Consider the following 23,690-nt stretch of genomic DNA (forward strand, 5'->3'; position numbering starts at 1 on the left):
GAGCTTGGTAACTGTGAGTACGAAATTCAACCTGACTTGACAAATGACGTCTGACTGCCTTCTCTGCAAGGGCGAGACTCGGTGTGTGCCTGCAAATGTCTGACCTAGTGGAGAGAAGGCAGGAGCACAGGTATTTGGGCATTGTCCCCGGGAGATGAGAGAGGCATGTAGCGTCTCTGGGTTTCTCCCGGTTCTGTGTTTCCACCTATGACTCTTCCTTTAAAGGTGCCCCTGCCCTGTTCCTTGTTGGCATCAGAATCTTGTTCAGGAGAGAATGCTGCCAGGAACGTATGTTCTGTTAGTGGCCACCTCAGCCACACTGCACAGGGGTCTCATACAGGGGTTGAAACAGTGGCAGGTGGGAAGTGAGTAGCTTAGCCAAGACTGCTTGGTTGCAGATAACAAATTCTCATTCCAGCTGGCCTAGGCAAAGAGGAGAGTCTGTCAGGACAAGGTAGGGCTTCCCAGAACCCTGGGTGTGACTAGACCTGGGAAGGGACAGAAGGGATCAGAAAAGCCCGCCAGTCCTCTCATCTGTACCTCTCAGCACACTGGTCTCAACGTCCCACATATAGGCTAGCTCTTGCTCCCTGGTCCCCACTGGGCACATGGCTGCCCACATCTAGAGTGGACAATGTCACCTACCCAAGAAGAGCAGCCCAGCTCTCCCCAAGCCCGGGGCCTAGCTCCTGGGTGGAGGGGAAGCTGACTGGCCCAACTTGGGATGTGTGTTTCCCTCTTGGTGCCACAGAATACATAGTACTGGAGAAAGGGGGCCTGTTGAGTCGCTGTTTGGGCAGGTGCCCCAAGAACTATCCCCCATCTGGAGAGCACAGTGATGGTTCTTTAATTTCCACTCTTCCTATCTTGGAGTTGGCTGAGGTGGAGAACAAGATAACTGAAAAGCCGTCCCCTGGAACTGTTGGTCCTCCCGTTGAAATCGAGGCAGGAAGTGGCAGCAGGAAGGACCATCATGCTTTCTTCTCCCTGGCCTCCCACCACAGGCTGTAAACCTGGCCTTAGACCCTAAACGAACCCACTAGCTGCATTTTGAAGCTGGAGTCGCAGGACTCAGCTGGATTTTGAATCAAGTGGCAGCAGCCAAGGCAGCTGGTGGAGAATGGGGCTCCGGGGCACTCCCTGGGGGGGTGGGCCTCAGGGGCGCTGCTCTCCAGCTGGTGCTCCGATGGGCCTCCGCAGGCACCACGGGCCCCACTCAGAATCCAGGAGGAAGTGTCGGCCGAGAGGGGCCGTCCTCAAGCGGGCATTAAATCCCTGAGTGTGCACATTCGATAAATGGATCAAGGAAGCCGGGCTGACGGTAATGTTTGTGGTGCGATGTATCAGTCGTGATGAGCAAGGCTTTTTGGAAACTGACCTTTTAACTTCAAGTGGGTCTGGTGGTTAGAGATCGAGTTTCTGGGGCTGCCTCAGGATTGGTTGGAACGCAGTGCTAGAGCCAGGGAGGCAGGGAAATGCTTGTGACAACAGCAGAATTGGCAACGGAACCGTGGGCGCGAGACGCCGCGCCGCCTCTTCTGGGTACGTATAGGGTGACAGGACCATTTTGAAGAGCTGGGCTTTGTTTTGGGGGAGCCCTTTGGAGATGCTGCTGTTTTTTTTTTTTGTTTTTTTTTTTTTTGATCCTGCAACTTCCAAAGAACCAAATATTTAAATTTTTTTTTTGAGTGTCATGAATCAATGATCAGTGTCTATTGGGATATCCGTTCTTTGCTCTCTGTGTTGTGTTTTCAGCGAAGGGGCTCTTGTGGCCGTGCTTTCCAATGGCTTCTCCGATGTGGGCACGTGGGCGTTGCCACGGTGGGCAGCTCCGGGCTCTCCCTCCCCTGAGCCTCTGCCACCTCCCCTTTCCGGCCAGGCGAGATGGTCTCCGCTTTTGCGCTCTCTGATCCACTGAGGAGACCTTGCATTAGCCTTTATTTCCGCCACACATCAATTTCTCCTTTCCTTTCTGCTCAATTTGCCTACGGTTCCCGCCTCCGCCCACGGGAGCTCTGCCGAGCAGAGCCGCGGCACTCCGGTCCCAATGGCATCCCGCGGGCACGGCAGCGAGGCAGCCTCCGCACGCCCTTCAGCTAAGCAGCGCCAGGAATTGATTTCCCGGCGATTAGGGAAATGCCTGCATTTTAGGATGCGTCACAGTGCTTAGGTGTTACTTCTCCGCATCTTCTCCAAGGAAATGCTACACGCTGAATTAAGTTTTTGTGTTTTTGTTCATGCTCAACAGCACCATTGAAAACCCAGATTTCGCCAGCCCCGTCATGGCAGCGCTGGCGGGGGCGCGGGGGCAGAGTGGGTTTGGCCAGCATGATTGGCATTTGAGGGTCGGAGGGCACTGGCCTCTGAGAGAGGACCTGGGCTGCCCTTGGTGAGAAATGCTTCCTGACAGGCCCTCTTTCATCCTCCCAGGCGTGGGCTGATGCCTTTCGAAGCAGTCCTGACCTCACCGGCGTTGTGCATATATACGAGGAGCTGAAGAGGAAAGGGGTCGAGTTTCCCATGGCAGACTTGGACGCTCTGTCTCCCATACACACACCACAGCGGGTAAGCTTCCAGCTGGCGTTCTCTAGAAAGACCTACTGCAGAACGGGCAGGCCACTGCCACCACCCTTCTGCTGCTCCGTTTGAATTATTCAGCTTGTCATCACGCGTTCTTAAAGCTCGAGGGCATTTCTTTTTAATAACAAGGGGAATGCAGGAGTGAGACGGCTGGTTGGCTGGTGATTAAGTGGCAGCAGTGTCTTCCCCCACCCCCGCTCCCAGTTCTCATCTGACTGTGCAAGGAGGATGTAACAGAGGGATCGGTTCCGAGATTTTCCTGGAAATGGCTGCTTGGGTGGAGCCAGCCTGTGAGGGCCCATCCCGTGAGGGTCACTAGCACCCGCTTTTCCGAGGGCCCAGGAATCTCCCTTTGGGAGTGCCGGAGCACCTCCGTGTCCGTGGCAGTGCAGAGGAGCTGGTGACATCACCGATCGTGGGGCAGAGGGCAGCTTTCAGTTTTTTAGACTGTACAAGCCAAATGGATCTAAATTCTGTTTTGAACTGAGTGTTCGGTGTCAATCCAGACATGCTTGAATTCCTCCAGCCTTGGAATTCAAAGCCCAGAGAAGGCCTCCTCCCGTCGAAGCCTCTTACAACGTGAGGCAGCTCTGTGCTTCAGAATGAGAAGCACGCAGGTGATGGTGACCGTTCATCCTGGGAAGCTAGTACCTCTACTGGGTGGAAATCAGCGCCCGGCCCCAGGGGGGAGCCAGGAAGCTCCAGGATCTGGGAGAGAGGCACCTTGTGCCAGCACACACACTCTGCCTCGCTGGCCCCATCTGCCCATCTCCAAAATGGGGACAAAGAGTCCAGAGTGCCTGTGCAGGTCTCTTCCATGAACACAGTTAACGTTCGAGGCTTTCTGAGATGCTCAAAAGGGAAAGCATAAGGAATTCTACTTTGCAAAGCTTTGTTCTCATTATGATCCCTCCAAACCACTTACCATGCCTTGTGGAATAAACGTAACCTGTTTTATTTTTCTAATAATGACACAGAACAGCATTGTTTTGTGCTTATAATTACAAAGAACATTCGGTAAATTGCATAATTGCTATTTATAGTAGTTTACTTGTAAAGGCCAAAATATAATCTTCTGGTACCAGATAGGGATGTGTGATTAGCAAAACTTCATAGCAGCCCCCCTCCACTCAGATTCTGAGGGGGCCCTAATAACGGGAACCCTGACCAGAGCCCTCACGGGGTGCCCTCGGCGCTGCCTTTCTGAGTTGCTTGGTTTGTCTGGGAGGTAAGTAGAGGGAGGAGCCCTTGGTACCCCCCATTTGTGGAAGGAGAGACTGGGTGCAGGAGGGGCAGGGATTCCCCGAGCCTCACAGGTGAGCCGTAGAGCCAGGCCCGCTGCCTCCCTGCAGGTGGCTGTGGCGGGAGGGGCTGCCGGGGCGGGTAGGCGCCGGGCCCAGCTGCACGGGCAGCCCAGGTGAACAGAGGACTTTGTTGTTGCCGTGCCAGAGCGTCCCCGAAGTGGATCCGGCCGCGACCATGCCCAGGCCCCAGTCGCAGCAGAGGACGAGTGCCAGCTCCTATTCCTCGCCTCCTCCTGCTCCCTACTCCGCTCCGCAGGCCCCGGCTCTGAGCGTGACCGGCCCCATCACGGCCAACTCAGAACAGGTACTCGCACGCTTCCGGGCCATAGGCAAGTCGGCCGACTGTCTTCGCGCGCCCTTCCTGGAGACGTATGGATGCTTTCCCTGACCAGGCACTGTGCTAGTGTCCGCGACCCACAGACGGAAGGGAGGGCCCACCGTGCAGTGGGGAGACGGGTGCAGAGGCTGCGTGGACGGTGTGGTGGTGCGGTTGCGGGAGCAGGAGCTGAGAGTTAGTGCTACCTGGAGGGCAGCCCCGGGAGCCGACGCTGCTGAGGCTCTCGAAGCCGGAGCGGGACTTGTCTGACAAGGCGTGCGCCGGAGGCGTGGAGGAGCGGGGCGCTCGAGGGAGCAGCAGGTGGAGGGTTTGGGGGATCAGTGCAGGTGCAGGATCGGAGAGGCAGAGGGTGAGGCCAGCGCACAGCCGTGGAGTTGCGTTGTGAACAGCCTCGTGAGTCGCGCGGAGCGGTTTGGATTGATCCTGTAAGAGGCGTCAGCCATCAGAGGCCGGTGACCCGCTCAGCAAGGTGCCGTGAGGCCTTGATGCCGGGATGAGGAGGCCCTTAGGAAGCATTCTTCCTGCCTTTATTCCAAACCCTGCCCACCTTCCCTGAGTTATTTCCTGAGAGGCCAATGCCATTGAAATCCCAACCTGGATTTTTTTAGACGAGTCGTGGAGGCTAGTATTTAGATGAATCTGTAGAATTGCCATTCAGTAAAATTTGAGAACTGATCAGACTTGAAAAAAGAAAATCCATTCCAGTGTTTGTGACAACGTCATTATTTACGGAAGCCCATGTAGACAGAGGGGTCAAGCGATGAGGCGTGGTTAACCGAAGTGTCGTGCCAGGGTTGCTCACGTTTCCGTTCTCTGGCGGCCCCGAGGAGGCGAGCAGGAGGAGGTGAGCTGGAGGTCAGACGGGCCTGGACTTGAGTCCCCACTCTGCTCCTCACTGTGAGGCTTCGGCTGGGTCACTTTAACCTCTGTCGACTGTTAGTAGAACGGGGCAGTGGTTCTTCCTCTTACCCACCCCCGGAGCAGTCATGAGCTTGTCGGGCAGCTGGATGGGGTGGCCTCGTGATAGTCCCCCCGAGTGCCGCGTGCCCTGTTGAGGAGAGGAGGTTGAAACCCACAGCTAAAACACGGGCCGTACAATAAAGTGCTATTCGGTTCACTCCATTCTGCCCTTTCTCACTACTCACAGTGGCCAGGACCTGTCCCCAGAAGGGAAGCCCTGGGGAAGAGGGTCTCTGGCGGCAGGCTCTGCTGCTACGGGCAGAACTGTGTCCCTTTCTGCCCGGAGGGAAGTCTGACATGTCTGGAGTTGGATGGTCACTGAGACCCTCCACTGACTCTTTGCCGGTTGCGTGGGAGCTCGGGAAGAGCCCTGCCAGCAGCCAGAACAGTCTGGAGGAGGGGCTAGAATGGGCGAGAAGGGGGAGAATGGAAGAGCGGCCTGGCTTTGAGAACCCTTCTGATCCCATGTGGTGTCTGTTGCATTCCTGAGCTTCCAGGGTCAGAAAGCTCTTCTGGCTAAGACTAGGGAGGACTTTGCCCACTGGGCGGAACCGGAGGGGAGAAGAGCCTCTAGGGATCTCACCCAATGCTCTCATTGACCATGTGTCCATTTTCCATCCAGTACACATTTATCGAAGTCTCCTGTCGCTATCCCTGTGCTCGGAGTGCAGACCTCAACTCAGCAGAGTCCCCGTCCCCAGGAGGTCAGCCAGGACAGGGGCGGGGGTCTGCGGTAGGAGGTGCGCTGCTTGGTTCTGCCTCAGGGAGGGCAGGGGAGAGTCAGAAAAGGCTTCAGTGAGGAGAGAAGGTGGCATTTGAATTAGGTCAAAGCGCAGTTAAGAGCCATAGCAAATCCAGTTCTCTGGATGTTGTAGTGGAAAAGGGATCGATCCTGGGTGCCTGTGGGCCAGCACCTTGCAGGGTTTCACTTGGGTTACTCACAGCAGCCCTGTGAGGCCGTCGTTTTCACCTTTCCGTAGCTGAGGAACTGAGGCTCAGATTAACACCCGTCCTTTACAGTGTCCCTCCTGCAAGAAAGAGGGCCCAGGCCCAGGCCTTGGGGAGCTCTGTCGGATGGGAAGGTCAGGTAGTTTTCACGGGGACCTCGGTAGGGAGCTGACTTGCAAGGGGGTCTCCCCTGGAGTCTTCTTTTGGTCCCTCTGCCTCATTCTTGCCACACTGGGAAAGTGCAGCTAACGCCAGCCAGCCTCTCAGAGGACCATAGTGCTCAGATTGTGCACTCCTGGGGCCAGAGTCTATAACGAGGGGGTTCCTTATGAGGATCCCAGTCCTGAAGAGCCTTTGGGGATCACACACTCTACCACGTTCACTGGCAAGAATAGGGACGGAGGCCTGGGGAGATTAATGCCCCACTCAGAGTCTTGCTGTGGGAGGGCCGAGCCACAAGCCAGCTCAGTCCCCACTGGACCCGGCGCTCTTTCCCTGTACAGCGCTGCCTCAGTGTCATAGCAGAGTCACCCGTGACAAACTCTTGGTTAACCAAGGGCCCCGTGGGGGTGGCCTCACTCCCGCATTCGCTTCTCCCTTAGAGCTGCCGTTGCTCTCACACCCGGACCAGAGTGAGATAAGAAGCCGCCTTCTGCCCAGCACATGCAGAGGAGTGACCTACATGTCACAGTGAATGGGACTGTCACCAGACAGGTTCAGGTTGACTGACCTCTCCTTCCTGCTTTCCTCCCCACTCCCACCTCCCCGGCCTAACAGATTGCCAGGCTTCGGAGTGAACTGGACGTCGTTCGAGGAAACACAAAAGTCATGTCTGAGATGTTAACAGAGATGGTCCCCGGGCAGGAGGATTCGTCCGATCTGGAGTTGCTGCAGGTGAGGGGGGGCCTCATCTTGTGGAAGGTCTGGACCTGGGGAAGCGGCAGTGAGGCAGGAGCGGAGCCCGGGGGGACTGTCATGGGAAGGGACATGTAGGCTCACACTCAGCCTCATGCTTCCTGGCAGCGATCAGATGCCAGCACCAGGCTCTCCTTTTTATTTGCCTTCATAATATCTTGGCCCTGATAATAAATTGCCGACTGCAGAACACGTGCCCCTCAAAAGATGAAGGAAGTATAAGGAAGAAGATAACTCATTTTCTTTGATTCCAGCACCCACAAGTAACCCCTGTCGATGTTTTGATGCATTTTTTTCACGTTTGTTTTCATTTCAGGTGTAGTTGAGATCCTATTATGTGCCCCGTTTTGTGTATCGCTTTGCTTCCTCAACATTATGTCGTAAACATTTGTGACAGGACCTCCTCAACCTTTCCTACACGAGGGAGCCCTTCTAGCCACACTTTATCCCCCAGAGACTCCTGAGACTGAAATTAAATAGAAGCTCCTTTTCTTTTACTGAATACTGAGGATTCTGGGCTGGGGTCGCCAACATTATGGTTCCTGAGGACCCGTTGCTAACTGGCCTCTTGCCCCCTGGACACCGAGTGGGTCTGGGGGCATGACCGAGAGGGGTCCAGTAGCAGGGCCAGCCTGCAGGGCCGCCCTCAGACTAGTGTCTGAGCCAGCCAGATCCAAAGCTAGTGACCAGATCTCCACCACACCCATCTCAGACGACTCTGGCACTTGTAGAAAATGGCACCCGCACTGCCCTTAGAAGCAGTGACCTTCTGGAGGCGTGGAGAAAGGGTGCCATAAACTGCAGGTGCCAGGATCTTTTCAGCGGGAGGCAAGATGCTTGAGTAAACAGGTCAGGAGCCAGACTGGCTTGGCGAGCTGGCAGGAGTGCCTCACGACGTGCCTGCTTCTGCTGTTCTTGTCTGGCGCTCAGAGTCGTCAGTCTTGGCCCCCCAGGCGCCGTACCTCCCACCCTGCTGCTGGCACACAGCTCGCAGCCTATGAAGGCCCGGCTCTGATGGCCCTGCCTTTCAGCAGTGTGCACAGCGAAAGTGACCTGGTCCCAGGCAGCCTCTTGTTGTGCCTGCTTCCTCCTGGGAAGCCGTCGGCTCCTAAGGAGGTGAGGTGAGGGTGGGTGAAGGCCTGTTCTGGGCCTGACACGGAGCAAAGCGGAGGTGCATGGAGTGTGGTCTCTGCTCTGGAGGAGCTCCCAGCCTGGTGCGGGAGGCAGACAGGAAACAGCTCCTCTCCACGAAGCCGTGACATCGGGTTGCTCTTGAAGCCGAACCGAGTACTCTCAACCGGCCCGAACGAGGAGCCCTGAGCGGCCTCTCACAGACCTCACCCCTGACACCTGCAGCAGACCAGGTTGGCCTCAGTTTGGCAGGTCCAGCTTTCCACTGCAGGGGACCCAGTGTCCCCTTAATGTGTCACTGACCTCCATTCCCAGCCTGCAGGGGGAGTTCTTCCAGGCACTGGAATCTGAGAGCAGTCCAGAAACAATCGAGAAACTGAGAGGGCCTCTTGAGGCAGCGTTGTGCTGTGTCAGCGTCCGAATTCCTGCTGACGGGGGGTTTGCAGTGGACAGAGCTGAGCTCCTGGCAGCAGGGGGTGGGCCGAACAAAGCCAGCATGCTTCCAGACAGCCATAGCAGACCCAGACAGCAAGCATACTCCGTGCGTGCGTGCGTGTGTGTGTGTGTGTGTGTGTGTGTGTGTTTAAACAAGCCCATCAGCCAAGACAAACAGAACCTAATCTCCTGGCATCAGCTCACAGTTTTCAAAAATAGGTTGCTTCCCATGACGTTTTCCTTCCCTCTGTTTTGTTCCAACTCCAAGCCTACCAGCCCTCCCTGCTATCGTATAAATCAAACAGAGAAGGAACGACTCCGGGTGCCAATGGGAGGCTGGCCTTCCAACAGGGGAGATTCAGGAGTTGGGCAGCTCTGTGTGAACAGCCACGGCTCTCCTTGCCACCGGCCTCGCTCCTCAGTCATTCTTGACATCTTCCCTCTTCTTCTTCCTGGGACAGTTGGAGCCAGCTGGGCAGGGGCTCCCAAAGGCCAGGGCCACCCCAGACAGCGAGACTGCCACATGGGAAAATGCCACCATCTGCTTGGAAAGTGATGGGATTGGAATGTGCCCCGAGGACCCCTCAGTTGAGCTGGAGGGCAGCCAGATTGCTCAGGGTAGAAGCTGTCCAGAGCTCACAGTGCTGGCCAGGGCCATGGAAATAAACCCATTTGTCACCACCCCAAATGTTCACGCCAACAGAAGCTGCTCCCGATTGGAGTGTAAACCTCTGGGTAGGAGGAGATGCAAAGAGAGGAAATTGTAGGTGTCGGTCCCGGGACGTATCGGTGTGGCGACCATAACCATGGGCGGGAATGTCCCGATTGCTTCCTGTGCCTAGCAGAGCATTTTCAGGTGTGGCCTTGAGCAGAGCCACAGCGAACCTCAGCAGGAGAGCCATTTGCTTCAAGGGAAGCGGAGGCCACTCGTCATGCTGTGCTGTCAGCGTAGCCGGAGACCCTGAGGGAAACTGAGGCAGGGTGCCCGGAGGGAACACTGTGCCGTGTGGGATCCTCCACTCCCTGAGCTGGGAGAGTCGTCCTCGGCAGTCCGGCTCCACACATGTGCTCGGATTCCACCTACAGCGTGTTGCCTGGTGTGCCTGCCTCATCTTCCTTAACATCTTCTTGACACGACAGGCTGTTCACGTGAGCCCATGGAAGCACTTCGTTTCCAAACGCACGTCCTAGTTAGACTTTGGGAAGCGCCGCGGCGAGGCAGCAAGAGCCACCGGGTTCACATCCAGGCCCTCCCGCTGACAGGCTGGGCGACACTGGGCTAGTCGCCTACCCCTCAGGGCCCAGAGTGATCACACTCAGCTTAGAAGGGTAGGAATCGTCCGCTCGAGGTGGCGCACAGGCCCATCATACGCAAGTTGGAGCCCCCGTGATTATTATCGGCACCCCCTTCTATACAGCGAGCTAAAGTCTGTCTCCCTGTAGCTGCTACCCTGGTCTGTCATCTTTGACGACAGAACAAAACAAAGTCTTCTTTGGCGAGGTGGGTCCTTAAATGTTTGAGGACTGCCATAAGCCCTTCCACGGCCCGGTCCCTGTGTGGGACAAACGTGGCTGTTGGCCGCCCACCTCGTAGATGACCTGTCAGTTCTCAGCAGGAGTCGGGTGCTGTAAATCGAGAGCATTTCCATCAACACAAAACCTTCCATCTCTTCCTCATATGGCCGGTAAGCCAGGTCTTCCCCCATCCTGTGTGTGGGCACTTGGGTCCGGGCCTGAAATTTGAGACTGCCATCTGTGTCTGCTAGAGTTCACGTCCTTAGCCGCAGCCCGTGAGTCCAGGGTTTGAAATCTTTAAAAGATCCCGAGGCTGTCATTTGGTATTCTCTGTCTCTCCCAAATTAGCCTCTTGAGCTTTGTCTTCAAATAGTAATAACTTTTAATTAATCCAGCGATGCCAAAATTGGGCATTCCTGCGTGGCCATCCGTCAGATAATAAAAGAAGCCCTCCTCCACATTGTTTCTTCAAGTAGCAGATGGTATATCCCCTCTTGCGTCTTGCATCATTTCAGCAAAAACCAGGATGTCCAGGACCATTTTCTCTAGAGAAATCTAGTTTATTCTACATGTTTAGCTTCATTATCCCCCCTTCTCTTCAACAAAGAGTTTCTCCTCCTCCCCCCCCCCCCCCCCCCCCCCCCGCCTTCCTTTGCAGCTATAGAAAAGAGATCTTCAGGACCTTGTTCCGTGCTCCTTAGAACTTGGAGAGGGTTCAGAGGAAATCCATAAAGATGATTAAAAGATTGTTTTATGAGGTGGGGATGAGAATGTCCCTTGAAGAAAAGATAAAGGCATTGGGATTAATTAGACAGAAAGAGGATATTTTAATACGTTCTGATCGATGGAGGGCTTTCGCACAAAGAACACTGACCAGCTGTTCTCCTCCTCTGTTGAGAAGCCGAAATCTTCAACACGTAGGAAATTCCTGTCCTGGCTGTTGCACAGTGGGAAGGACGACCTGGGCAAGACTTCGGGCCAGAAGAAAGTCGCTCCGTTTGGTTGGTTTAGAGATGGAGGTAGGCAGAGGAAGGTCTCCCCAGCTGCGCCTGCCCTGGGTCTGGCTGCGTGTGACCCCATGAAGGTCATGCAGGCGGCCAGCTGGTGGTTGGTGGCAGAAATCTCAACATTCTGGTTCTCCTCTCCCCTTTGATCTCTGTCTTTTTTCTCACTGTTTATTTATTTTAAGACGATGGGAGCGCCGGGGTGGCTCAGTCACTTAAGCATCCTACTTTGGCCCGTGTCTTGATCTCGCGGTTTCTGAGTTTGAGCTCTGCGCCGGCTCTCTGCTGTCAGGGAGGAGCCCTCTTGGGATCCTCTGTCTCCCTGTGTCTGTGCCCCCACTCCATTCTTGTGCTCACTCTCTCCCTTTCAAAAATAAACAAACATTAAAGAAAAAAAAAATGATGACCTAGGGTCACATTCAGTGCTGGCTGGCTCATTCAGTGGAGCTTGCAACTCTTGGTCTCGGGGTTGTGAAGTTCGAGCCCCACGTTGGGTGTGGAGATTCTTTAAAATAAAACAAACAGAAAAAGAAGGTGGTGACTTAAAAACTTGAAGGAAGGAGATGGTAAAACTTTCTCTGTGCAGAGACCCTTGGACATCCTTGATTTAGAAGCTCCAGGCCAGACTCTCTGGGCCAGTTTAGGCAAAGCTCTTTGGGAGGTGCCTGGGGACCTCTCTCGGGTTGGGCCACAGAGGCTTTGCCCATGGGGTGGGTCGGGGGCCATCTCTCTGCCCACGCCAGCTGGAGGCTGTGGGAGCAAGGCAGCAAGTGCAAGCTCAGAGCAGGTGTTTCTGGTTCCTGCAGTTCATGAGATCACACATTCTCTGCCCTTGGGTCTCATTCTTCCCAAGAGCTGAGTCGTAATGTTAGAGCCAGGAGAGGTCTCAGAAATCCTCTAGCACTTTCCAAACGCTTCTGTAAAGTAATGGAACCCTTTTCTCCACCAGTAAAATTCTCCAGAGAACCGCAGGGTTTATTTATTTTGAGAGAGAGCGTGTGAGAAAGCATGAGCGGGGGATGCGCAGAGAGCGAGGGGGAGAGAGAGAGAATTCCAAGCAGGCTCCTGCCATGTCAGTGCAGACCCGGACTCGGGGCTCGATTCCGTGAACGTGAGGTCATGACCTGAGCAGAAACCAAGAGTTGGATACTTAACCGACTGAGCCACTCAGACGCCCTTGTACTGTTTAAAATAGATAAAAGCTGCCGTAGGGTGGCGTGTCCCAAAACCCCATGCCGTGGAGGCACTTTAGTGGCACTCTGCAGAGCTCCAGCACTTCGCTGACCCCCTTTTCCTTCCCCGGAGAGAAACAGTTCCAGAGGGTGCTGGAGGCTCGGAGAGCTGATCTAGTCAGTCATGGCTGCTTGCTGCCTGCCACTTGGTTCCCAGCACACGGGAGGGCCTGGGCTCCATGGGGGAGACTGAATCCAGCCCTGCCCTTTTTCATCTAGTGGTTCTGTGCTTCGGGCATTTGGAGCCATGTTACTGAGACGCTCCCTGCCATCTTCTGAGGGATCTGGTTCGGTTCTCCGTGGGTTCCGGTAGACCATCCTTGAGGGCTGCTCTGCGTTCGGAGGCTTCCGGTGGTTAGGGTGGGGGTAAGGGCTGGTCTTCGCTTATTTGAGGCTCTGATGGAGGGGCTCTGGCGACCTGGGGCCGCAGCCCCGAGTAGAGGTATGTCCAGAGTGCTGTGGAAGTCTTGAGAAGGTTGGGGTTGGGGGGAGTCTCCAGAAAAGATCGAGCTCCTTTTGCTCCTCAGAGATCTTTGGCAAACACCTTGAGTGCCGGTCTCCTCTATACCAGGCACGCCCTCACCCAGGGAGAGGGAGTGACAGGGTGGACCAGGAAGGGGTCCTGGCAGACAGCAGAGAGGCAGGCACTGCACCTCTTTGCTCTGTCCACTGCCCGGCCTCCTGTGTCCCCGGGCTCCGTCTCTCCCACTCCTCCATTCCCATGCTCTTTGGCTGGTCTGTGGCGTGTCTTCCAAAGCGCTGGGCAGGATCTGCTACCCGAGAATGGCTAAGCTTCTTTTTTCTTTTGGTTGACGGGGGCTGGTCTTTTAGTTCATCTAAATCCGTGTTTCCTTCTTGGCCCTAAGCAGGTGCTCCTTGAACTCTAACAGTGTATTAGAAATACTACAATCATTTATACCGTTCACGTCAGCCCTGGCTCCTGGAATCCTTCATGCGATCTACTGTGATGGCTTCTTTCATAAGTGCCTCTGTGGGGTTTCGTTTTGTTTTGTTTTATGTTGATGGCCTGGCTTCATTTTAGCCCTCACTCATGAGCGTACTTTGTGTCTGTAATTTGGGTTTCCACTGGGCCTCTGGCTTTGACTGTTCCTGTGGTGACTGGATTTGACCTGTGAGTGTCCACCAGCATCCATGGCAGTTATTGTGACGGTCCATCACTCGAGTTCTGGAAAGGCTCCAAGGCCCAGGCCAGTTCCTGAATGCCCCTCTCCTGGCCGGCCTGGGGATACGAGCCATTCACAATGGTAGAGAGTGGCCATTTTGTGGTATTTCACTCTTTACTGGATATAATGTCTTGTGCAATTCATTTTTGGTATTTGCCTCTTGTTATTCAGACACATGGCTGTATGTTTATAAGTGCTTACTACTGGGTCACTGGGGCCTGGGATGAGTCCTGGAGAGGGAAAATTAGATTCTAGGTGAAGGAGAATTCCCCATTCTCTGAGTGGAGAGAGTGCTAGGTAGAAGGCTAAGCTGATGTGGATAACTGAGCGAGGACAGTGATGGGGAGCTGGTGGTTTGCATGCACCGAGGACTCAGAGCATCGTAGAGTCCAGGCCCCCATCCTTCTTCCTCCAACCTCAGCCTGCTTCTGACCTCCCCTCCTCTGCATCTCCTGCTGGTGGGAATGCCACTCCCTGCCTGGGCTGATCTGGCCAGGGCTCAGCTGGCACCGGAAGTACCAGCTCGAGGGTAGGGAGAGAGGAGTTTTGACTATCCAGTGATTTGCTGGGAGCCTCCTATTTCCAGGATGGTCCTGCCTTCTCCCAAACAAAGAATGGGGGTCTTAGGAGAACCAAGAGTGGGAATCTGTTCATAGAGAAAATTAGAAGGTCTAGACACTGGGCTAGCTGTCCCTAGAACCAAGAGAAACATTAGCATTCTAACTCTACAGAGGGCCAGCAACTGGGTAGACCCATGACCAAGGCAGTGTTTCCATAACCAGAGAGACCGGGCGCAACAAGCCAGAGAATCTCCAGATGAAGCTGTTTTTCTGCCGGTAAACACCAGACTAGTTTGTACCCAGCTGTCTAAATCTAGATACCTTCTGTCTTGGAAATTACAGCTGGAGTGGGGTGATTCTGGGCTGACCCACGTGGGCTGAGCTGCTTTCCTCAGCTGCCTCCGCTCTTGGGGAAGCAGCCCCCGCAGGCCGAGCAGCCAGGGGAGGGGTGACAGCAGAAGCCGTGTCCAGGCCTGGTGTCTGGCTGGTCATGGTCTACTTATTCTGTGATGGACAGGTCTGTCGAAGTCCCGACCTTGCTCTTACCTGCAGGATCAAGCCTAGGACACGCATCCCCCCCCCTTCAGTGGTGAAGCAAGAATGTGTGTGTGAATGCGTGTAAGGGAACACTATTTCGGTGCCTTGGACCGAGTGTGGACAGAAGGAATGCAACTTGCCTTCAGTAATTCTCCCTGGAGCATTTAGGGAGTAGCTCCTACGTGTCAGTCACGGGTACTGGAGAAACCGGGACAAAGGATGCCATCTCTGCCCTCAAGAAGCTTCAGTGTAGAGTGTAGAGCGTGAGGCAGACCAGGAGCCCGGTCATAACACCCCATGTGCAGTGAGCACAGTGTTACAGGGCGCCATTGGGTGCCTGGATTCCCTGCTTTGCCTTTGCCCACCTCTCTGGTCCACTCGGCAGATGATTCCTGGGCCTTTTCCCTGCGTGTGGCTCCGCACAGGGCATGAAGGGGAATAAATGGTGGCACCTCCCTAATGGAGTTTATGGTCTAGTGGGAGGAGAAACCTAGTTCTAGCCAAGCTCTGGACAAAATACAAAGCTGAACAGAGATCGTGTATGTGCAGTGAGTAGAGCAGTGACTTCTACCAGAAACATTTCAAAAGGAGGTGGTTTTGAGGCTGAGCTGTGAGAAGGAAGGACCTCTGCCCCTGCCCTCAGCCCCTTCATTCACTGGGTCATCAGCTGCCTCCTGCGTCTAGGTGGGCAGGGACAAGCTGTCCCCTGCTTCGCCCCCATTGGGACTTGGAGCTTTTGTCCTTAGGCTCTTCCTGTACTCAGGGATGCTGCAGGGCCAGTCTGGGATACAGGATGGCAAGGAGCCCTGGCAGGTAGGTGAGGGAGCTCCACAGGCAAGTTTCAACGAGAGCCCGAGTCAGGCTGCCATCTGGAGCAGGAAAAGCCTTCGGTAGCCAGGCTATAAAGTGGTAAGGGTCTGTCTTTAGAGGGATAGTCCTTCCGGGGGTAGAGAGGGCCCCAGTGGTGACTGGGAGTTCACGAGAGTCATCAGCTGGGAAGAAACATCAGAGCTTGCTGAGCTCAGACCTCAGCGAAATGTCAGACGCGCCGCCGAAATACACCTGGTGTGGTCGGGCTGCCGGGAGTGTACAATGAACTGATCTCTTTTTTTGGAGGGTCTTCTGCCGTTACCAGTCTGTGTTCTAAAGGACCACGCCCTTTCACCCAGAAATTCCGCTTCTAGTAGCTTGTCCTGTGGAAGCACTGGCACAGATGCAGGAGCACGTGTGCGCGCGAATGTTCCTTGGTGCTGTGTTTGGGCCGGCCAAAAAGAGGCCTCAGCCTGAATGCCCAGCAGTTGGGGGGGAAGGGGAAGTGTATTATAATACACGAAGGGACGAGGCCGGCTGTACAAAGCCGTGGGAAAAAAGGTTGTCGAGAGTATTTTGCTGAAGAGAAAAAGCAAGCTGCAAAGAATCCTGTTCATAGATGTAAGGAACGGTTTGCGCAAACACTTACCGATGTACGTACCACGGCTAGCTGTGGACGCTTGTCCGTCTATTGAACAAGAGCTTACTTCCCCTGCGGTGACAGGAGGCAGAGAGGAGCCTTCCACTTTGCATCCCACCCACGTCCAGCTTTCTGGACAAGCGTGCACTCTTTTTGTGACTTTTAAGAATTGGCACGCATTTTCCCAAAGGAAATGGAATGTGACCAAAAGCGTCCCCAGCAGGCTAGCCAGAGGCGCGTGTGTTCCCTAGGAGCTGAACAGGACCTGCCGGGCCATGCAGCAGCGCATCGTGGAGCTCATCTCCCGCGTGTCCAACGAGGAGGTCACCGAGGAGCTGCTGCACGTCAACGATGACCTCAACAACGTCTTCCTCCGCTACGAGAGGTGGGGGTTAGGGCCCTTCTTCTCCCTGGGAAAGGCTGGTGCCCTGGCAGAGGGATTTCTTTCCTCAACAATGGAGAGAGGGGGAGGGAGAGATTAGAGTTGGAAAACGGTCATCAGAGATGCTAATGTGTTCCCCGGCTGACTGGGAAAATGCTTCTCCGGTTCTCCTGGGAACCGGGCCGGCTGGGCGGAAGGTGACGTGGGGAATTCGGCCCTGCCCTTTGCAAGCCTCAGGCCGCCCAGCCTTCCCCAGTACCCCCAGCCCCTCAAGGGTGGGGAGGGCAGGGCCCCAGAGCTTCGCACCTGCTCCTTTGAAGATCCTTTGAGTTTGAAAAGGATTAAGGGGGGGGGGGGGCGGGGGGATTCTCTACTAAGGAAAAAAGATTTCCTCTTTCCCATCTTTAAAAAAAGAAGAAAAAGATTTTTCCCTCCCTTTGCAAATGTCAGTGTGTCTAGAGTGTTCCAAAGAAGGCAGGGTGTAAGTGCCGGATGCTGCTGCTTAGGGAAACACACACACACACACACACACACACACACACACACACACACACTCACATGCGTACATACACGTTCATTTGAGTTCTTTCTGCAGCCAAATCATTTTTGGATTTGAGGTAACCAACTTGAAAATTCTTTTCCTTTTCCAAAGCCTCCCCCGGGAGCAGCAGTTGTCAGTAGGAGGTAATGGCAGGTACAGCTCCCATATCATCACTCTGGTGTCTGTACCTTGGGCTTCCCCCAGTGAAGGCACCAGAAAGCACCTTGACCAGGCCAACCTTCTCCTAAGTCTGAGGCCCTCGGAGACATGGGGCCCTGGTATCAGGGTCAGTGTGACAGATAACTTGCATCTAGGGGACTTCGAGGGTGATTTTGCTCTGGGTGTCCCAGCCCTGGGCCTTGTCTCAGCTTTGACTGTGATAGTAGGGATGGGGGGGGGGCGGGGAGTCCTTTGTCCATCTGACAAAGAAACCTCTGCAGTAAGAATGTGGAGCTGCCCAGGAGCCTTGTGTGTCTGTTGGAGATGAGCAGACCTGGGGTGCCTCAACTCCCAGCCTGAGACCCCTCAGTTTTGTCATGTGGTTCTGGTTTCTCTACTTTTAATGGGCGTGGCCTTTCACCTGTTAAACCCATTTCAGCCCCTCCTAGGATAGGAAGACGGGCTAAAGTGGGCATTTTCCCGAGTCTACCATGCCCAGTCTGACCACAAATTCAGAAGCAAAGCCTGGGCCAGCAGCCCCTGAGGTACCATTCTGGCTTAAGACCTTTTGATAAGACTAATCGTCCCTCGAAGATGGTGGGGGAAAGGTACCCCAGGATTAGAAACTTTTAAGATGGGTTGATACTCCCCTTTTCCTTATAGGCCATGGCTCATAAAAACACACAAGTCTTTCTTGAGACCACAGTGGATATACATCGCCTAACCAGATGGTCCTTCCTGGGGATCACTGGTCACCAGGCACTGACCCCGGCCAGTGGGGAGACCTATGTGGAAGGACAACAGATCTCCATAAACCCTGCTGTCTCTAGCCTCTGGCTGGAGAAAGTCTCTTAGCTACTGCTTTGCCCATGACGTTTTGGAACTCTTAAGTGCAAGGGCAGCCTACACACGTGCCTCACAATTGCTCTTGTGTTCCCACCTGGTGTGAGAGTGACTTGGGTATGCCACAGGAGAGGCTCACTGTGGTCGCTCCAAGCCGAGTCCCATCCTCAGCTACTGGGGAGTCCTCTGGCCCTGCCAGGGGCCTGTGCTTGTCTTCCTCCTCTGGCTGTCTGCCCTGTGTGCGCCCCGCCCCCTTTCCACCAGCAAGCTGAGCTGGGGGCATTTTAGCGACACAGGCTAATCACTCCTAGCGCGGCTCTGTGAAATAGGGAGGGGGCTGCGCGTCTCTCCTGGCTTTGCAAACAGACCTCTGAGCACCCCCCAGGTACAGTGGTTGGCCCAGCCACCCCCTCTAGGGGCAAGAGGGGCACTCTGGGCCCAGGATGTGAGGGGACAGCTGGGAGAGCTTTTGGTCCCCTGGATGTGCCAACCAGCACCTTCGTCCCTCCCCTCAGCGGGCTTGTGGGTGAGCCTGGAGGCTGGTTCTCCTCCAGGGCAGCGCCCCCTACGGAGGAAGGCGTGGTGAAGTTGTGTGTGGGGAGATCCACTTTCCCTGGTCCCCAGACCCGATTGGTCTCCTTTCCTGGAGGCTCTGTCCCCAGGAGCTTTTCACGGGACCAGGGAGCATCACTGTGCCACGTCACGCCCCTTACTGTGCTTTCCCTTCCCCGTTAGGTTCGAACGATACAGGTCAGGCCGATCAGTTCAAAATGCCAGTAACGGAGTAAGTATTCCTTCAGAATTCTCTCATCTCCAGAGGCTGGGAGGCCTATCTCCATTCTGTCTCACCTTTGGTTCTTATAATTGGGGCTTCAATATTTGAGCAATTAGGGGCGCCTGACTGGCTCCGTCAGTAGAGCATGCGACTCTTGATCTCGGGGTCATGAGTTCAAGCACCACATTGGGGGTAGAGTTTACTTAAAAAAGAAAAAAAAAAAGAGCAAGTTCAGGGCGCCTGGGTGGTTCTGTTGGTTAAGCGTCTGACTTTGGCTTGGGTTACGATCTCGCGGTTCATGAGTTCGAGCCCTGCATCTAGGTCTGTGCTGGCGGTTTGGAGCCTGCTTGGGATTCTTTCTCTCCCTGTCTCCTTCTCTCTGCCCCTCCCCCTCCCCCATTTGTGTGTGTGCCCTTTTTCTCTCTCTCTCTCAATACGTAAATAAGCTTCAGAAAAAAAAGTACAGAGCAAGCTCTGGTTGGTGGGATACTGAGGAAGAGCTAACAGGCACATTCCTGGCAGGAGGGTGGCAAAGAAGCCCAAGTTACAGCTCCTGGGACAGTGACTGTCCTGGTGGCTGGTTCAGCCCTGCCTCCTTTGGTGGGGGGAGGAGCCAATGCAGAGCTCACTAACAGCCAGGCCCACCATGGACCCTTGAAGTTCCCTGAAACCCAGGTGAGGGAGACTGCCTTGTTCCTGTATTGGGGAAACGTTGATGCTTTTCCTCGGGGACCATGCACGATGCCTGCTGGCTTTGGAGCCCAGCACCAGGGCTCCGAGGCTCACCGCTATCTTATGCTCTGGCAGGTACTGAACGAAGTGACCGAAGACAACTTAATAGACCTGGGGCCGGGGTCTCCAGCTGTGGTGAGCCCAATGGTGGGGAACACGGCACCCCCATCTTCTCTCTCCTCCCAGCTTGCAGGCTTGGGTAAGTGTCTCATAGGGACAAAGAGGGTCTCCTTTGTAGGCCACTTCGTAATTGTGAGTCTGGGCTGAGGGTCCATTTCTCTCTCTCTGTTGTAAGTCCCAGAGAGAGCATTTTGAGGAATCCGTGGGAAAGTGTATTCCTGAGGCCTGGCCAATTGTACCATTTTTAGTTCATGACTTTTGTCCCTAAACTTAAAAGTTTAAACCTGTGTTGCAAAGAAGGGGTGGAGGGAGTTCCAAGGAACAGGAAGTTGTTTGCTTTAAAAGAAAGGTAGCTGCTGTGTTTTATCTGGAATATTCCATGTGGTTAAAGTGATTGTCTTCTCAATATAAATTAGGCCAAGGATGGCAAATAGGTTTTAGCTCATTGGCTACTTGGGACACAGGTCTAAGAAGGATGCTGAAGCCACATCAGAGCTTGGAAGCTGAGTCTGTAGTTGATTGGTAATGTCTGCCACAGACTTGGAAGTAGGAAGTGATGACACTGATACATTTGCTCTCCTTGAACTAACATCAGCCTAAAGTGCTCCACTGCCTGAAACCTAAAACAAAAGAAACTCACCACTTTTCCACTTCTCTGTTTGAAAGTGTGTATATGATTCTAGATGCTGCAAATACGCTGGATGATACGAATCTATAACAAAATGACAGTATTGAAATAATAATGCATGGCCCTTGCAAAATTCTGTCTTGCTTTTTTCTGTTTCCTTTTTTTTTCTTAGTATTTCTCTTTATACCTTTATTCCATTTCAGTCAAACAGGGTTTTTATTTAGTGGCCTGTCAGTTACTATAATCCTGGCTTCTCGGCATCTCATATATTTGTAGCTACTGTTCTTCTTTCGGAACAGATTTCTCTGCCTTGAATCCATCCAGCATATGGCCACCATATTTAAAATCCAAAATTCAAACTGAATTCTGCTGTCTTCCTTCTTTTCTTTTTTTGAATGTTTATTTATTTTTGAGAGAGAGAGAGAGGGAGACAGGATCAGAAGGGGGCTCTGCACTGAAAGCAGAGAGTCTGATGCGGGGCTCGAAATCACGAACTGTGAGATCATGACCTGAGCTAAAGTTGGACACTTAACTGATGAGCCACCCAGGTGCCCTAGCTGCCTTCCTTCTAGTGTTCAGTCTCTGTCCACAAGCATTTTTCATTTCACACACCCTGGACTTCAGGTTCTGTACCTTGGTACTTACCTTTCCCCCTTCTCCCTGCAGCAGAGTCCACTTGGCCTTCAAGCCCCACTGTTGGGTCAGTTTTGAGTCTTTTCCAGTGTCTCAAGCTAGGTACTGGTATTGTCTGTCTGGCTCCCAGCTACTCATTGCGCTCCTTTAGGCCGAGGACCATGTCAAATTCAGTTTGGTGCACGCAGGAGCTGGCTCTGAACGTGGTGGGTGCCTGCAAAATATTTGTCCAGTAAATACATGACCCAGGCCCTTAGATATCCTGACAGAGTTAGTGAGGCACGCACTGGTCAGAGAATTGTGGGAAATCTGCAGGGGTACTGGCCTTGGGCCCCTCCCCGCTGCCAGCAGTCTCGCTTCCATTCATGAGGACTCTTTGCCCACCTTGAGTAGCCTGGGGGATGGGCTTTTCTGTCCCCCATCTGGGTCCCACCACGGCTCCTCCTGCATGTGGTGGGCTGGGAGTGCAGAGGAGAGGCCTATGTTCCCCCTGCCTGACCCAGAACTCTAACCTGCCCACTGGCTTCCTAACTTGGGGATCCTTCATTAAGCCCACGGGCCACATTTTATTCTCACCCTACCCTTCTTTGTTTTGTTGCCGCAGACTTGGGGACAGAGAGCGTCAGTGGCACCCTCAGTTCACTCCAGCAGTGTAATCCCCGTGATGGCTTTGACATGTTTGCCCAGACGAGAGGGAACTCCTTGGCCGAGCAACGCAAGACGTATGTGGGGACCGTTTCAGTGGCTCTCGGAAGGTATTGGGGGAGGATTGATCCAGGCCTGGTCACAGGCCAACACAAAGACGCCTTTTATTTACCAGATCCAGGACTGCCAAGAACGTTGAAATATGGCCGCGAAGACTTGGCAATAGGCACAGATTTTGAATGAACACCAACCCCCGCCCCCCCAACCCCCACCTCCCCGCCTCAGGGTTGATTGTAGTCGGATCTCTCCCATCCGCAAGAGAGTGCCCCTCATTCTCTCTGCTCCCTGTGCTGCTGCTGAAGAGGAACTAGGAGCTAGGAGGGTGCAGCCAGGCAGGGCCTAGCAGCATGGTTTTCCTGCCCAAGTGTGTGGGCAGAGGCTTCCCTGACGGCAGCTCTGGCCAGGATAAGCCATATGAAACTGGGGAAATTGATCCTAAAATAGACACCCTCCCCCGCATCTCAGGGAGGCATAGACACATGCTTGGAGCTTCTTGTTCGGCCTTAAGGCAGGCAGGTGCTTTCCTGGAGCCCAGCACCTCAGCTTTCTGAGTCCCATGCTCAGGCATCAACAAGTTGACCAGCAACCCAAGGCCGCCATGCACCTCTCACCAGCACAAGTTGCTTTTAACAGCAAAAGAGGTCAGAATGCAGAGGGAGAGAACCTCCACGGTCAGTGACAGACCCCAATCCCAGACCGTGAGACCACCTTCCTTGTCAGATGCTACCGAGGCTGCCGCTTCTGAAATAATATTACTTGCAGTGTCAGGGCACTTCTGACGTCCCATCACTGGGCTTTAGAGATGCCCTGGTATTGTTACTTGAGAGGAACAACGAGGGGCACGGTGTCCCAGACCCCAGAGGAAATGAGGGGCTGAGCCAGTGCTGGGACTGTAGCCTCTGCCCGAAGGCCAAGTCTGTGGGAAACTAGAAAGTGATTATAGGTCACCGCCCCGTCCCCTGGGACCACTGGGTGGGTACTGACTGCTTGCGTTGCTTGTCTCCAGGGTAACCTACGAGGACCCCCAGGCTGTTGGAGGACTCGCTTCTGCACTAGACAGTCGGAAACAGAGCTCCGAAGTGGTAGGTCTTTCACCCTGTTTACCTGCCCAGAGTCCTCCAGAGGGAAAGTCGGGCAGCGTCGTAAAGCTGGCGGGGTGATGAAGCAGAAGCTGGGTTGCATGGAGGGCAGGGCACACTGGGGGAGTCGGGCGTGAGAGCACTGTGTTGCCTCATTGCGTCCTCACTCCAGCCCGTGGGTGATGCCCACCCAGTCAGCTTTCCCATGAAGCCCAGAGCAGACGGGCTCAGAGAAGGGACAGCACGCTCTGGGCACCGAGTGTGGATGGCAAGTGGGGGTCCGTCCTAGGAGGTCCAGCTCCACAGCCCCTTGTCTTCCTACCTTGATGGCCCTGAGCTCTCAGGGCGCAGGTCTCCTACAGCCAGATAGGGTCTCTTCCCAAATGTTACACGGCCCTGGGGGTGGGCAGTGCTCCGACAAAATAACGGCCCTTACAAGGAAGGGAAATGCTCACCTGAGCCGCATCTCTGCTGATCATTTGTAGTTGGCCTAGAGAAGCAGTACCAACCCACTAGAAGGCAGCTGACGGGCAGGATTTGTCTGGGGATCTGGGGCTGGAGGGGGGAGGAGCAGTGGGTGGAGGCCAGGAGGGTGCTCTGGGCAGCTCCGTGTCTGGAAGGAGCACGGCTAAAGGCAGAGGTGCTCTGAAGTGGAGGGTGGTGCTTGTTTGAGCCCCAGATGGCAGCTGTGGATTCTGTACGATTTCAGGTCACTGCAAGGGAAAGGATTTGTGTCTTAATGCTTCTCATGAGATCGCACCCCTTTTCGCCTAGGAATGCGTGTGGCTGTGTGTGAATGAGCGTCTGTTTGCAGGGACGGGGAGGGGGAGAGCTGTGGGGATAAGGGCCCCGGAACGGCTGGACCTCTTGTCAGGGTCCCCCAGCTGGGTTAGAAAGGAGCAGTGCTCATCTGCCCACTGGACGGGGAGGTTTGCTTCAGAACAACGGTTCTTGGGCTCCTGCAGCCCCTGTCCAAATGGGCCCAGGCAGGCAGCAGTCTG

The 23,690-nt window shown here is 54.4% G+C and overlaps 1 protein-coding gene across 5 annotated transcripts in view; it reads left to right on the forward strand.

The window, feature by feature from the left end:
* TOM1L2 (target of myb1 like 2 membrane trafficking protein) overlaps window positions 1-23,690 on the forward strand; it is a 120,643-nt gene that overhangs the window by 82,711 nt on the left and 14,242 nt on the right. For all 5 annotated transcript variants that reach the window (XM_042916763.1, XM_042916764.1, XM_042916766.1 and 2 more), the window contains exons 5-12: window positions 2,431-2,565; window positions 4,030-4,188; window positions 6,907-7,023; window positions 16,344-16,477; window positions 18,753-18,801; window positions 19,600-19,723; window positions 21,510-21,627; window positions 22,617-22,692. In XM_042916763.1, the coding sequence (XP_042772697.1) occupies window positions 2,431-2,565; window positions 4,030-4,188; window positions 6,907-7,023; window positions 16,344-16,477; window positions 18,753-18,801; window positions 19,600-19,723; window positions 21,510-21,627; window positions 22,617-22,692 (912 nt within the window). The remainder of the gene's footprint in view (window positions 1-2,430; window positions 2,566-4,029; window positions 4,189-6,906; window positions 7,024-16,343; window positions 16,478-18,752; window positions 18,802-19,599; window positions 19,724-21,509; window positions 21,628-22,616; window positions 22,693-23,690) is intronic.

The sequence above is a fragment of the Panthera leo genome, chromosome E1 (genome assembly GCF_018350215.1).
Source record: "Panthera leo isolate Ple1 chromosome E1, P.leo_Ple1_pat1.1, whole genome shotgun sequence".
Classification (NCBI taxonomy): domain Eukaryota; kingdom Metazoa; phylum Chordata; class Mammalia; order Carnivora; family Felidae; genus Panthera; species Panthera leo.